This window comes from Watersipora subatra, chromosome 3 (assembly GCF_963576615.1).
Source record: "Watersipora subatra chromosome 3, tzWatSuba1.1, whole genome shotgun sequence".
Lineage (NCBI taxonomy): Eukaryota > Metazoa > Bryozoa > Gymnolaemata > Cheilostomatida > Watersiporidae > Watersipora > Watersipora subatra.
The window spans coordinates 45445706-45458247 of NC_088710.1; the positions used below are offsets into that span (position 1 = coordinate 45445706).

The 12542-nt window shown below is 35.7% G+C and overlaps 2 protein-coding genes across 8 annotated transcripts in view; one reads left to right on the forward strand and one right to left on the reverse strand.

Annotated features, from left to right (window-relative positions):
* Positions 1-3756, forward strand: part of LOC137391949 (LLGL scribble cell polarity complex component 2-like) — a 54950-nt gene extending 51194 nt beyond the window's left edge. For all 6 annotated transcript variants that reach the window (XM_068078524.1, XM_068078520.1, XM_068078518.1 and 3 more), the window contains 2 exons: positions 2685-2758; positions 3251-3756. In XM_068078524.1, the coding sequence (XP_067934625.1) occupies positions 2685-2758; positions 3251-3262 (86 nt within the window). In that variant the 3' untranslated portion in view covers positions 3263-3756. The remainder of the gene's footprint in view (positions 1-2684; positions 2759-3250) is intronic.
* LOC137391756 (tyrosine-protein kinase Src42A-like) overlaps positions 1-12542 on the reverse strand; it is a 216268-nt gene that overhangs the window by 181981 nt on the left and 21745 nt on the right. The window contains exons 7-8 of one of the 2 annotated variants that reach the window (XR_010978164.1): positions 9500-9656; positions 4748-5290 (exon numbers count right to left, since the gene is read on the reverse strand). Coding sequence is in view for 1 of the 2 variants with exons in the window: in XM_068078291.1 (XP_067934392.1) it covers positions 5079-5290; positions 9500-9656 (369 nt within the window). In the remaining variant the exon portion in view is untranslated. Of the gene's footprint in view, positions 1-4483; positions 5291-9499; positions 9657-12542 lie in introns of those variants that run through there. The other variant, XM_068078291.1, reaches the window with a different exon arrangement.

The following is a 12542-nucleotide window of genomic DNA, read 5'->3' on the forward strand; positions in this document are numbered from 1 at the left end:
TATGAGTTGACCGAAATAGTGAACGCAAAACGTCAAATTCGTTGAAATCAATTAACCCACCGATTCTGCCAAAAAGATTACTAAAGCCATTATTGCACCTGGTTGGCGGTTTGTGGACTCACCTGTTTTCACTTAGTAGGGTGGAGCATAAAATTTTTTAAACTTAATATTTGGTCTGCTGGAATTGAGTCGAGATATTCAAAGGTATCTGTTAATACAGCTCTGATTACACTTTATGAATCCATCTATCAGAGAACGTTTCAGCACAGATGATAACAGGGCTATAATGTATTCAATATGTTCTGAAAATCATGTTTTACGCCATCTTCAGCAATATTATTTTATTATATAATTTTTACAAGCAAAAAAATTTTCATCTTGGCACAAAGCTTTTATTAAAATCATCCATCAAAGTCGTGACCACTCACATAGTTTCAGCTCATACAGTAGGACAAATTCATCTACTGCAGCAAACTCTAACAAAACGCCATGGTTTATGCAGCACGCATTCAAGTCTCTTTTCCCATTTATGGCAGTTTCCACACTGACAAAGCTGCTTCGCCGGTGGAACCACATAAACATCCTGTAATCAATAAAACAAATGCAATAAATATATGTTATTCATAGATATGTCATTCTAACGGGTATCTACTGGAAGCATTCAAATTGGGAATTAGATAAATTGCGAGTGTAATTTTAAAAATGAAGAAATGTTTAACAAAAGCATAAGTACGCCAAGCCAACGATTCGAAGCTTCGATTCTGGAAGTTAAAGTTGTGCATTGATCAATCGATTTTCCTCACTTTGTATAAGTGAGAAGTGAACATCCAAAGTCTGATCATAAATCTAATTTACTAACTAAAACTACCAAAGAAAATTTGGAGCACATATAGCTAGGTGAAACGATAAAAAATTATAAAACGATGATTGGTGATAGCAAAAGGTTATAATTCTATTAATTAGTAAATGTATTCATGAGCACTAAATTTATTACCTTCAGTATATTCATCAATCGAAGCCATTGTATTGCTAGATGTTATGGATTAAAAAGAAGCCGCCAAGAACTCACTGTACATACGTATCTTACACGCGCAGGAAATTACATTTTAACCTCAAACAGGGAAATATAATCTGAATGTAAACTCAACAGTATATTTATAGGAGACTCAAAGTAAAAGATAAATTTACCTCCATTCTTTTATCTTCCTCTGTAGCATAACGCTGCTGACGCCTGTCAGCTCTAACTCTAAGCTCTCTGCCACTAATGTTGACCACTTGATGCTCAGAAAACTCAGTCATTTTCGCAGGAACTGGAAGCATTTTTAAAATTCTGTTGTTCGTCAATAAAATGTGTCGATCGAGTAATTCATTAAAGTAACAATGTTAATTAGTTTAGTAAATACCGATGTCGATACGATCTAATAATGGAGTCAAATCCCTAAATTTGAGATCACAGACAACACGTTTTACGAGTGATAACATTTATTATGACCTATATAAAAACTTTGTGCTGATGATTGGCTAATAAAGCGATCTTATATTTATCGCTCGTGGACTCTCACGAATGAAGCACCCGCTGGAGTCTGAGCTTTTTAAAAGATGGCCTCATTCAAACGCCTATATCTCTGGATAGGGTTAGTCTACAAAGACAAAAATGACATCAAGTTGTAGCTCGTTTTAGCCTTTTATTGGTCTTAATTTCAGTAAATCGACCTTTTTGACACGACCACATCTTTAGCATACTATTTAGCTACTAATTTACAGTTTGTATTGAAGTTATTTGAAATTTTGATGATTTTCGCCAGGGGGTGTTTGCATTATAATTACTATGGTTTCTCCATACGATGCTGGCCTTGAAATGGATTAAAATTGTATCCTGAAGGTGCACTGTACAAAAATTGAAGCTTTACATTTGAGGTACCAGTGTGTTGAGGGGTGCCCAGCTAATATCTGTTTCACAAAGGAGTGTTTGTGCAGCTGTCTTCTCTATGACATGCTCTTCATAATCAACATCTAATGATATTTCAAGCAACCCTTTCTGAATGCCCGATCGATTGACATAAACAGAGTGTTAACATCATAGACCTATTAACTATACTTAATTAACTATAACTATGTATAGTTAATAGGTCTATGGTTAACATAGAGGCTTGTGCAACCAATGAATGATTAACACAAAAAAGATTAATGTAATGTACGTTGGCATTCGTCCATCATCAGGTTTTTTATGACATTTGCGTGCTATAGAAATTGTTAGGAGTTGTTTTTATCGGCACTTTATTTTAAGGGTATGTTGTTGACCTCGCTGTGTTTACTGGCCAAGTTTATGCATGTTATAGTAACTGTAGTTTTCTTAGCAACATGCCTTCATGGCAGGTTAAGCTAGTCAATGAGCCAACTTGCTTTCAAGAGCTGAAAACTATTATTGCTGTGCCTCGAATAGTGGGATAGGAATAACGTTATGTAAGAGTTTTATGTCTCATCAGACTTCAATCTTGTGGATATCTTGGGTCATGAAGTTGACATACCACATCATCGTAGAACGTTCTTGACCCTTGTCCATCACCCACCCTTATGGGTTCCATTACCCCTTGCATGTCATGCTGTTTGAGTGCATCTGCTCTGCTCACCAAAACAGAAGTCTCTGTTTTTGTTATACTGAATCTGTACCTGCCTGCTTGCAGAAATGGCCGAACAGCCCAGCAACCCATCCAGCAGGTTGTTGCAGGAGACTAGTGAACAGACGCCAGCTGATCAGGTCTGTAAGAACATTTGATGGAAACATTGAATTTGTTTTGGATCAAGCAACAGTGCAACTCCTTATAACCAAAGTTACCTTTGATCACCTGTTGTTCAGTTCGCAAATAAAGTTTGTTGCTATCAAGAAGTTTTAGTAAGTTTTGCCTGCTAATAATCTGAATGATAGTGCCTTACAGAAATCATATGGTAAAGCTTCATAATCCTAAGCCAGTTATGCGATTTGTGCACATGTATAGATTAACAGAATCCTAGTTCAAAAAGGTTCCTCTTCTGATTTATGTGCCATTCTAAACAGAATGCTTCAAGTGTGGATGTGTTAGATAATGTTAGTTCTTAAGTGTGACCAGCTCTCTCTTCCGTTTGTGAAGGGAACTAGTTGGTCTGTTTGTTTTAACTTGTGTTTGTGGACTTGAGAAATACATAGGGTAAGACATGGTACTACTTCCTGTAAGAATTTAAATGCCATATACTGTGTTACTTTCTCTGGTAGGTCGACGATTGAAGTTCACCAGGGATTAACATGCCTTCATACATAACTGCTGGACTCCGTCAGCTGTCATACAAGTGCAATTGCAAGGTGTTGTCAGAACATTGTTGATTTGCTACTATCTCTATTTATCACATGCTTGCTGCTTCATTACCCAAGCATTATCAGAGACTAACTATAGCTCTCAGCGCAGAAGACAATGCACATATGCAAATCTTGACATTTTAGAGAACTAAGTTATTGCTTTCTCATATTGTTTTCTGAAATTGTTAGAAATGATTGACCGGGTTGAGCTTTCTGCCTGAATTACTGCATTCGATGTGCTGTTCAAAGGTTTTAATAATATTTTGTACATTTTTTTATTCAAGAGCTGCTGTTCGTGCGAGCTCTTTCTACTCTACAAGTCTTGTAGATTTGATTTATACTTTATGGCATACACAGCAGGTGCTGTGCCAGCTGGTATGCCTAACCGAGACATCTGGTGTCATAAAATGTAAGATATTGTGCTACTCCGTTGTTCATAATAATTGTCGTTCAGTAGATTTATTGGAGTTGTCAACAGCTACTGAGCTTACAGGCAGTGAGAATCGCTTTTGGTCATTGTGTTTATAGATATTCATGTTTTTCAACCACCATTCCTTACATGTTAACACGCTGCTTGTTTTAAACTTTTGAGGTAGGTTCCGACACTAAGGGATTCATTTATGGCCTCTTTTCTACCTTTCTTATTTCTCGAAGGCTAACAGTAATTTAATCAAACAATACCAAGGCCGGCTACGAGGTTTTCAATAAACTTATTGAATTGACACAAGTTCTCATTGTACAGAAAGCAGTTGCACAAGTGGCAGTCACAAAACTATCTGACAGGATGGTTGGCTCAACTGTTTAGAAATTTAATGATGCATGGTGAAACGATCTACTGCAAAAAGCTTCAGTATTATCAGTTGTATTTGTGAAATCATATTGAGCACGATTAGAAGAATTATCACTAGTGGCATTTGATTCAAGATGCTTGAACGAATGTTTTAAAAGAAAATTTGCTCTCAATTTAGACATGGCAGTCAAATTGGATCAAGCTCGCTGTTAGGTCTATTCATATTCATCATCTGTTGATAATGTATGAATAAAGGGGTAGCTTTGAGAAAAGCATCGAATGAACACTTGTACATGTACTTAACTGAGACTTGCTGCCTAGCCATGCAATTATATTAACAGTTATAACAATTGGAGAAACATTACCAAAAGGATGAGTGCATTTCGTGACTGACCAGCAGCTGTTCATAAATTGAAGATAAGGCTTTTTTGGTACACGTAGCAGATGAAGTTACGAAAACCATTTCAAGTTTGTCTAAAGAAAACGTAAATGTACTTGGACATTGATGATCAATGTATTAACAACAGTAGGCCATCAGTAAGAAGAACATCTGAAGTTGTAGACTTTATAATAGGTTATAACTTAGTGGCTGTTTATAAAATACTTGAATATCAAAGCGCCGTAACGATGCTGCCTTTCGCAGGTAAATATAAAACTATTAACAATATAAACGTCCGGGAATACATATTTTTACATTAGTGATGAGTATATGAACAGCTAGCAATACAACAGTATGACACGATATCTCGTCTTGAGAATGAAAATACAATATAAGAAAGCGGAAGTCCTCGCTAGTTTTAATATCGCGATCAGCTTAATTCGGAATTGAAAAAGATCCGTATGCTATTATTATTACCAGGCATGAAAGTGTTGGAAATAGAATTTAACAATGAGAAGTCTTATGATTATACATATAATTGGCTGTGGCAGTAGAGGTAGGGCATCTCAAAAACGATATTACCGCACTACGCTTGCCTCATTATACTCGCTGCCCTGCATCGTGAAGAAATCCTCAAGCTTCCACTGCAATGTCTCAAAAGTAGGTCTTTCTGCCTCTTCCTTTTTCCAGCACTCGAGCATGATTTCATAGAGCGATGGAGGGCAGCCCGGAGGCAGGGGCATTCTGTAGCCTAGTTCAACTTGGTGAAGGACCTGGGCATTTGTCATTCCTGCAACAATGCTAATTCATGTATGATATGATACACACGAATAACATAAGATTCGACATTAGTAAACAGGTGGCAGCCACCTTATTTACACTCATTGGGTTGACAAGTCATGTTCTACTTTACACTAAATTTTCTGTGAGAACCAACAAACTCAACAGAGTGTTAACGTAGAGCCTTGCGCAAATAATGAATGATTAACACAGAAAATGCATTTTTATTTGAACCAATAAACATGTGGGCACTGAAATAGTGTTCAATCTGATATTTTATTTGGAGTTTGTAATGTGATTGCTTCAAATTGAATAATTAACATATCTTTAGTAAGGATGCCTTTAAAAGCCACAAATAAAAACACAACATAACCACATTTGATGTCTAACATCACAACACATTATATTGATGTATTCTTAATAGTAAGAGACCCAGCATGGAATGTCAATATCCACATCTATCAGTGATACTGATAGTATGCTGCCAAAATAGCACCCTGTTTTCTTCACTTCAACACGCACAACAGTAGTTTGGTCATTTGCTACAGAACAAACATTGTCCTATCTAATAGTAGTGCATTGTAGTAGCAACTAGTATAACAGCAAATGTTCAAAAATTGATTGAAAATTTTGAAACATGCTGTAATCCAGACATGTAAGAAGCTGATTTATACAATCATTATTGCATGCATCAATCCTGGTTAGACCAGTGTTTAAATAGCTGACAATTGAGTACAATACAATTGAGTCTTGCCAAGGAGATCCCTGGTATGGACTAGGTTAGTTTACTGTATTCGTGCAGTCAACATAAGCCGATTCCAGCAATGAGGGTTGAAGCTGTTTTGGTTGAAGCTTTCACAGCTGACTATACAGTTTTTGTCACCAACTTCCCAAGAGGCAAATTTACTCATAGTTTTAAGACTCCACTTTATAATAGCAGCAGATATAAATTGCCCCCGTTCACAAATGCACACACTTACATTTACAAGCACATATTTACATATGAACAGTTGCCATGTACACCACATCTACAAATGTATAAATGTGAGGGCCATCCAGTTATAGCGATAAAGTTTTAAGAACTAAAACTCAGCTTTGCAACGGATTCAATCTCTGGATTGAAACCTCCAGGACTGCGGACATGGGAGTTAACCACTATACTACACCAACCTTACCATGCTGGGACGTATTTCGGCAAATACTTATGAAGCGGTTGTAAGAATACTAGCACTTGGCGCGTTTGGCTTTTAATTTACACTACAGTTATTGAATACGAACAAAACTTTGCCTCTGTTATTTATTTACAGTTTTTACGATATTTCTTCATTTGTTTCAATTAAAACTAATTTTTTATAACTACATGTATCTTTAATCAATTTCATTTAAAACATTGTCATTTGTATGAATATTTTTATTTAATACGAATATAGTATACTAACATGCGCAACTTCCTTTTCTCAACAGACGAATATGGAGTTTGTTACACACATTTATCACAAACGTTCATTACAGTACTTGCTTCATGTATTAGCTTACACATTTTACCTTGAAATTCCACAACTTCGTGATTCAAAGTTTCTCTCCGCTCAGCCAAACAGTTAACATTGTTCATCTTCGCGCTTCAGCGATGTATTTAACTCCGATACCGCATTTTTATGTTTGTACTAGCATCGCAGCATTCAAAATTTTGATTGGTAGCTTCTACAGCAACAGTTATCTTTCATATACACACATTTCCATGTACTTATTGTAGTTATTAATTCAACATATTCATGATTTTAATTTCGTTATCTCAATTCATATAGATTGTTAGTATCAAATCATTTGTCATTGTAGTAGAACAGACTATCTAGCCATTACTTGCTAACTATTTCACATGTAAATACCTTAACTGTTTTATTTTTTTTGTAAATCGTTTTGAGCTGCACAAAACAAGTTTCTCATGATATGAAGTTTTAGAAGATTTCTATGTTCATATAATAAACTTTGTGTGATACAATAAAATTCTTTAGATATTACAAATTGTATAAGCTTTTGGTGGTTGATATGCCTACTGGGTTGGTGGTTGATAATGGTGGTGGTGGTTGATATGCTACCGTAAAAATGGGTAATGCGTGATTTTTCTACCTCCTGGTGGTGTGAAGATGACAAAAAAGATGTTATCAAATAGATAAATAAATAAACACCTTCATGCAAGTTGAAACAGTAAATCTTGTATGTTAACTCATTCACACGCAACTAATTTCCAGGCAATTAGCCCCAAATACCGCTCATTTTTCAGAAGGTTGCCATAATTCAAATTACTACTACAAGAACCAGACTTGAGATAATTTACTCATTCAAGCTGCACAAGAACCAGCCATGTCTTCTCTTTCTAATGACATTACATTCATATAGACAACTCGTATTCCTTTCATGTAAATCTGTGTCACAAAGAAGGTAGTTTTAGAAAATTTCCGATTTTGAAAAGAATGTTATTTGCTGAAACAAAGTTCGACTTGCACCATAAAAATTGCAAAATATACAAAGTTTGACTAAAATTACTCATTTATTACATACAATACACAGCTATGAATATTATTTGTACATATACTGTTAGTCATGAACTTGAAAACTATGAAACTCTAATTTCGAACTTTTCTTCGCGAGTGTCATCCTTCAAAACAAAACATATCTAATCTACATGCCAATATAACTCAAACAAACTGTCATAAACATGTTTCAAATAATAAAAATACAGTCAAACATGGATAACTCGAACTTCACGGGAACGAGCGAAAGTGTTCGAATTATCAGAGCGTTCAAGTTATCAGAGCACTGTCAGAAGTCCATGTATTTACTTATTTATTAGTAGATACATGCACATATACAAACTATAATATAAATCAAAAGCACAAATGGCTTGTTTCAAATTAAATGCTTCTAATGTAAAGTTTAAAACATTTTTATCCAAAAGTATAGAGATTTTTCTATCACTTGAGATTGGTTTGTTGTTTGAGATGATGTTATTGCCAGGACGTTTTTTAGATTGACATTGGCAAAACTTGATCGTTGTTGAAATGCTCAAAAGAAAAGACATCTTTTTCTTTTGAGCGTTTTACCCACGATCAGCTTTGCCGATTTTTCTTGAAGTTTATGCAAAGATTACCTCACTTTACCTTGCTTCCGAAGGGTGATCGCTAAGTGGATGTTTGGTATAAATCAAATTTCACCAAACCTTTAAAATAAAAAAGTCGTTGATAAAAATATTTTGCCGATGGTGGTAATAACGACGCCTATGAATTACGAAAAGTTGAGGTTTACCTCTATGGCTTGGAATAAAGTGATTTTCTAAAGTGATAACAACCGTTCCGGTAGCCGTTGGGCGAAAAACAGTTCGAGTTAACAGTGTTGAGTTTGAGTTATCTATAGCAATTTATCATTACGTGGGAACGGACCAAAGAAACCGTTCAAATTAACCATGTGTTCGAACTATCCGTCGGCAAGTTATCCATGTTTGACTGTATGTTCAAGAACTCTGTTTTTGACTTATAAACTTCTTATACAGCTCTAAGAATCAATTTGATGCTATCGAAAGTGATAACTTTAGGCTGACTACGACTGACAGCCTAAAAAGTGTATTTTTATTCGAGTATAACGATTCAAATCGGGAAAATTTTAAAGTTAATAAAAACTTTAAAACATTAAAAATAAAGTATTGCTTTGATTTATGCAGTCTTTCACTGTCTTACCACTTCTGAATCTGCATATTTACTTGAGTTGAAAACAATTTATCACGAACGATAAAATTTTGAGTCACTGCGATGATTTCCGGTTTAGGTAGATGTCTGTATGGGTGTACTATTTTGGTCATAACTCTTGCCAGAGACATCATTGAGGCATATTTGTACGTTTGTCTGATTGGCCAGAAAAAATTTTTTCTAACTAATCAAAAATTTTATTTTATAATTTTAGAAAAAGCGATACAATGAGTAGGTGAATTTCAGAAGCGGATTAAATCGTGATGGGTGCGAATGAGTTAAATAAAAGTGAATTTACCATGCCAAACCTTTTTTATACCCGTGCAACGCCGGGTATTCACCTAGTCTGCCTATGTGTGTGATATAAAGATACATGTGGTGTACATAGCAACTGTTTACCCCGGAGATTCGGTAGAACTGTGGAATCAATGTCAGTATCATCGATAGAACGCCAAGAGAAATAACTCCCACGCACATACCTGGGTAAGGAACTCTACCATACGTAATGATCTCAGTGAGAAGAATACCGAAACTCCACACATCAGATTTAATGGTGAACCTGTTAAAGTTGGCAGCTTCCGGTGCCGTCCATTTAATAGGAAATCTGGCGCCAACTCTTGCTTCATATTCATGATCCTAAGAAAAGAGGTAAATGGAGAAGTTACGGGAGAGACAGTGCATGGACTGCAAGTTGAAGCGAACACTGTGTTCCCTGTTGTCTAAAGGTTTTTGCGTGCAAAAAAGTGTTTGGGCCTATTTTTATGCAGATACAGAGAGACTGGCAGCACACGAGTAAGAAGCACACATTGACTCTCTATAAAAGATGTGAATCGCCTGTTGTTTTAAAAAGAATGGGTGAAGTCGACCACTTACAAAGATGATTAATGTAAAGAAAAGCCTCGCACTGCGATTAGGTATAACAACTACCTGAAATTTGATCAAAAGTGGCTAGTTAAAAAGAATTTGCATGCTTTGAGACGTTTTAAAAACTCAAGATTTCTAAATACATGTATAAGCTCTTCTCTAGAAAGATGTTTTATTCGGGTTTTATTTGAACCGTTTAAGAGTATCCATTTCGTTGATCTGGCCAAAACAAAAGACAGCAACCAACTTACAACTAAATGCCCACGCAAACACTCATCCCTTTGTGTAATGCTAATAAACTGCTAGTAATGAAGTTGGTACTCTATTTAGACCGTATATGTTTACAGCATTTGAAGCAGACACTAGACCACTCTATGGCTACTTCTGCTGATGTCATACCTTGCAAATGACCTCATGAGCGGGCAGACCTAATATGATTAGATATATGCAGTCATATACCTCAAAGTAGGACTTTTTATTTGTCTGAGCAAAAAGCCTGTTGTTTTTTAGTTTCAAAAACAAACAATGAATACAGATTTTCATATGTTATATATATATATATAAATCTCAGTGTTTGTTTGTCTGTAATCTGTCATTCGTGTGTCCAGTTATAGCAATTAAAATCTAGGAAGGACACGGTGGCTGCAGACTTTTATTATTTTAAGTTACTAGCTTTACTAGCTCAAGTTACTTAAATTCATCGGGTAATTATTGTATTATCTGTGCATTCAACTAGTATGTGTATATTTATGAGCAAATGCATTCATACAAATTTCATTTGTCGGTTGAAAATATTCTCCAACAACTTTTGCTTGCCAGCATTTGAAATCCCTAAATGGTTGAACTATCTATACCCTACCAACTACAAGCCTATAATGCCCAAGTGAAGCTCAAAGGAAATTCTTACAGGAATCAAAGGACAAAGCGAAAAGCTGAGCACACTTCTGATGAAAGCCTACGCACTATTTCTACCATTATTTCTACCATTATTACTACCTAGACTTCCAAGAGTTCCCATCAAAAGGATTTCAACTACCAGTGCTGATGGGTCTAAACCAACAGCAAGCTACTCTAAGCTACTGACAGTGTATTGATCAGCCACATGAAATGTAGGCTACAACTACATGTACATTGATTTTAGATGTAATGACAAATTATTAGTAGACAAACTTGATTTCACAAAGGAATCGCTGGTGTGAGGTTTTTTAGGCTATAAGGCTATGTTCATAAGCGAACAATATAGATGTGAAACATTCTCTTACGTCTAGTTTCAGCTGAGCAGAGGTGAACAAACGGGCATAAAAACAAAGCCACATAGCACATCAAACAAGAACTTTTTAGGATGAAATCATTTCATTTGATCATTTCATTACACAGGTAACTAGCAGCAGATTTTCACTAACATTCATCTTTATCCGTAGTAGAAATATCTTCTACACTGTCAAAGTTAACAGTATTTTTATTACACTTACAGTTGTTAGTAACAATCCAACTATGTCTGCCATAGTAGACATAGTTGGTCTGCTATCGTTACTCTGTCTACAGCATATTTGGAACTTGAGTTTAAGTTTCACATATACATGTATATATATGTATGTATGACCAGCATATTAAGGTGGGATATATGAAAGGCCGTGGTCACACGATGGCCGAACCGACTTAGGTTTGGTTTGATCCGGAAGTTGTTTTACTTCGGTTCGGCTAAGCCACATGTCACACGGCATCTGAAATCACTTTGCTTTCTAGATACCGTATGCATGAAGACAGGACACTGTTTCATTGGAAGTTTTTATGTATTTGAGCTAAATATTTCTATTGTAAACAGAAAACTTTGAGGAACAATTATTAATTATAATTACGCAGCAGATTTATCAAAAGATCGTTCAGTTGCTCAAAATAAATCACTCGATACAAAGATTTTGCCAACCCTTGCCATCAACAAAATTATATTTTTTGTTAACATATAAATATTTTTCTATGCTAAGTACATAACAAACAAAAACAGTCTTTGTCGTAGTACTGTGGTTTTACATAAATAAATCAGTCAATGATTTTTCATCTGGATGAGTATGACACATTACTTCTATTCTACACGAAAGAAAACCACAACCATTATCTTACATTTATGCAAAACTTAAGTGCAACATCTTATACATTGTATTTACGCAACACAATCACAAGTCCGGGTGAGCTTTGTCGTAAATTGCTTCGTGTTGTTTATTTAACGAAATAAAAAGATTGTCCCATTTCTTTTTCAACTTTGCCCCCACCCCCGTAAGGAGAAATATTACGCGTGCTCGCTAGAATGTTACCCAGCCAATAAGAGCAAGGGTTCGGCCACGAAATTTCGAGCAAGACCGAAATGGTTCGTTTCAGCCAGAAATGTTTTCGGCTGAACAGTTTACAGCTGACACCAACGTCATTTTGCGTCGTTCAGTTCGTTTCGGCTCTCGTGTGACCACACCTTTAGGTTGTCTGAACGGTATACAAAAGTTGAAGCTAGGCTATAATATTTGGTCTAGGAATATTTTACGGTATTGCACGTATCTAATCAACTGTTTTAACGGAACCAATTTTTAATCAATCATTTTCTCCAATTCTGAGTGAACTCACCAATTAAACTGAGGCCAACATGCAAGTAAACTATGCTGGCATCAC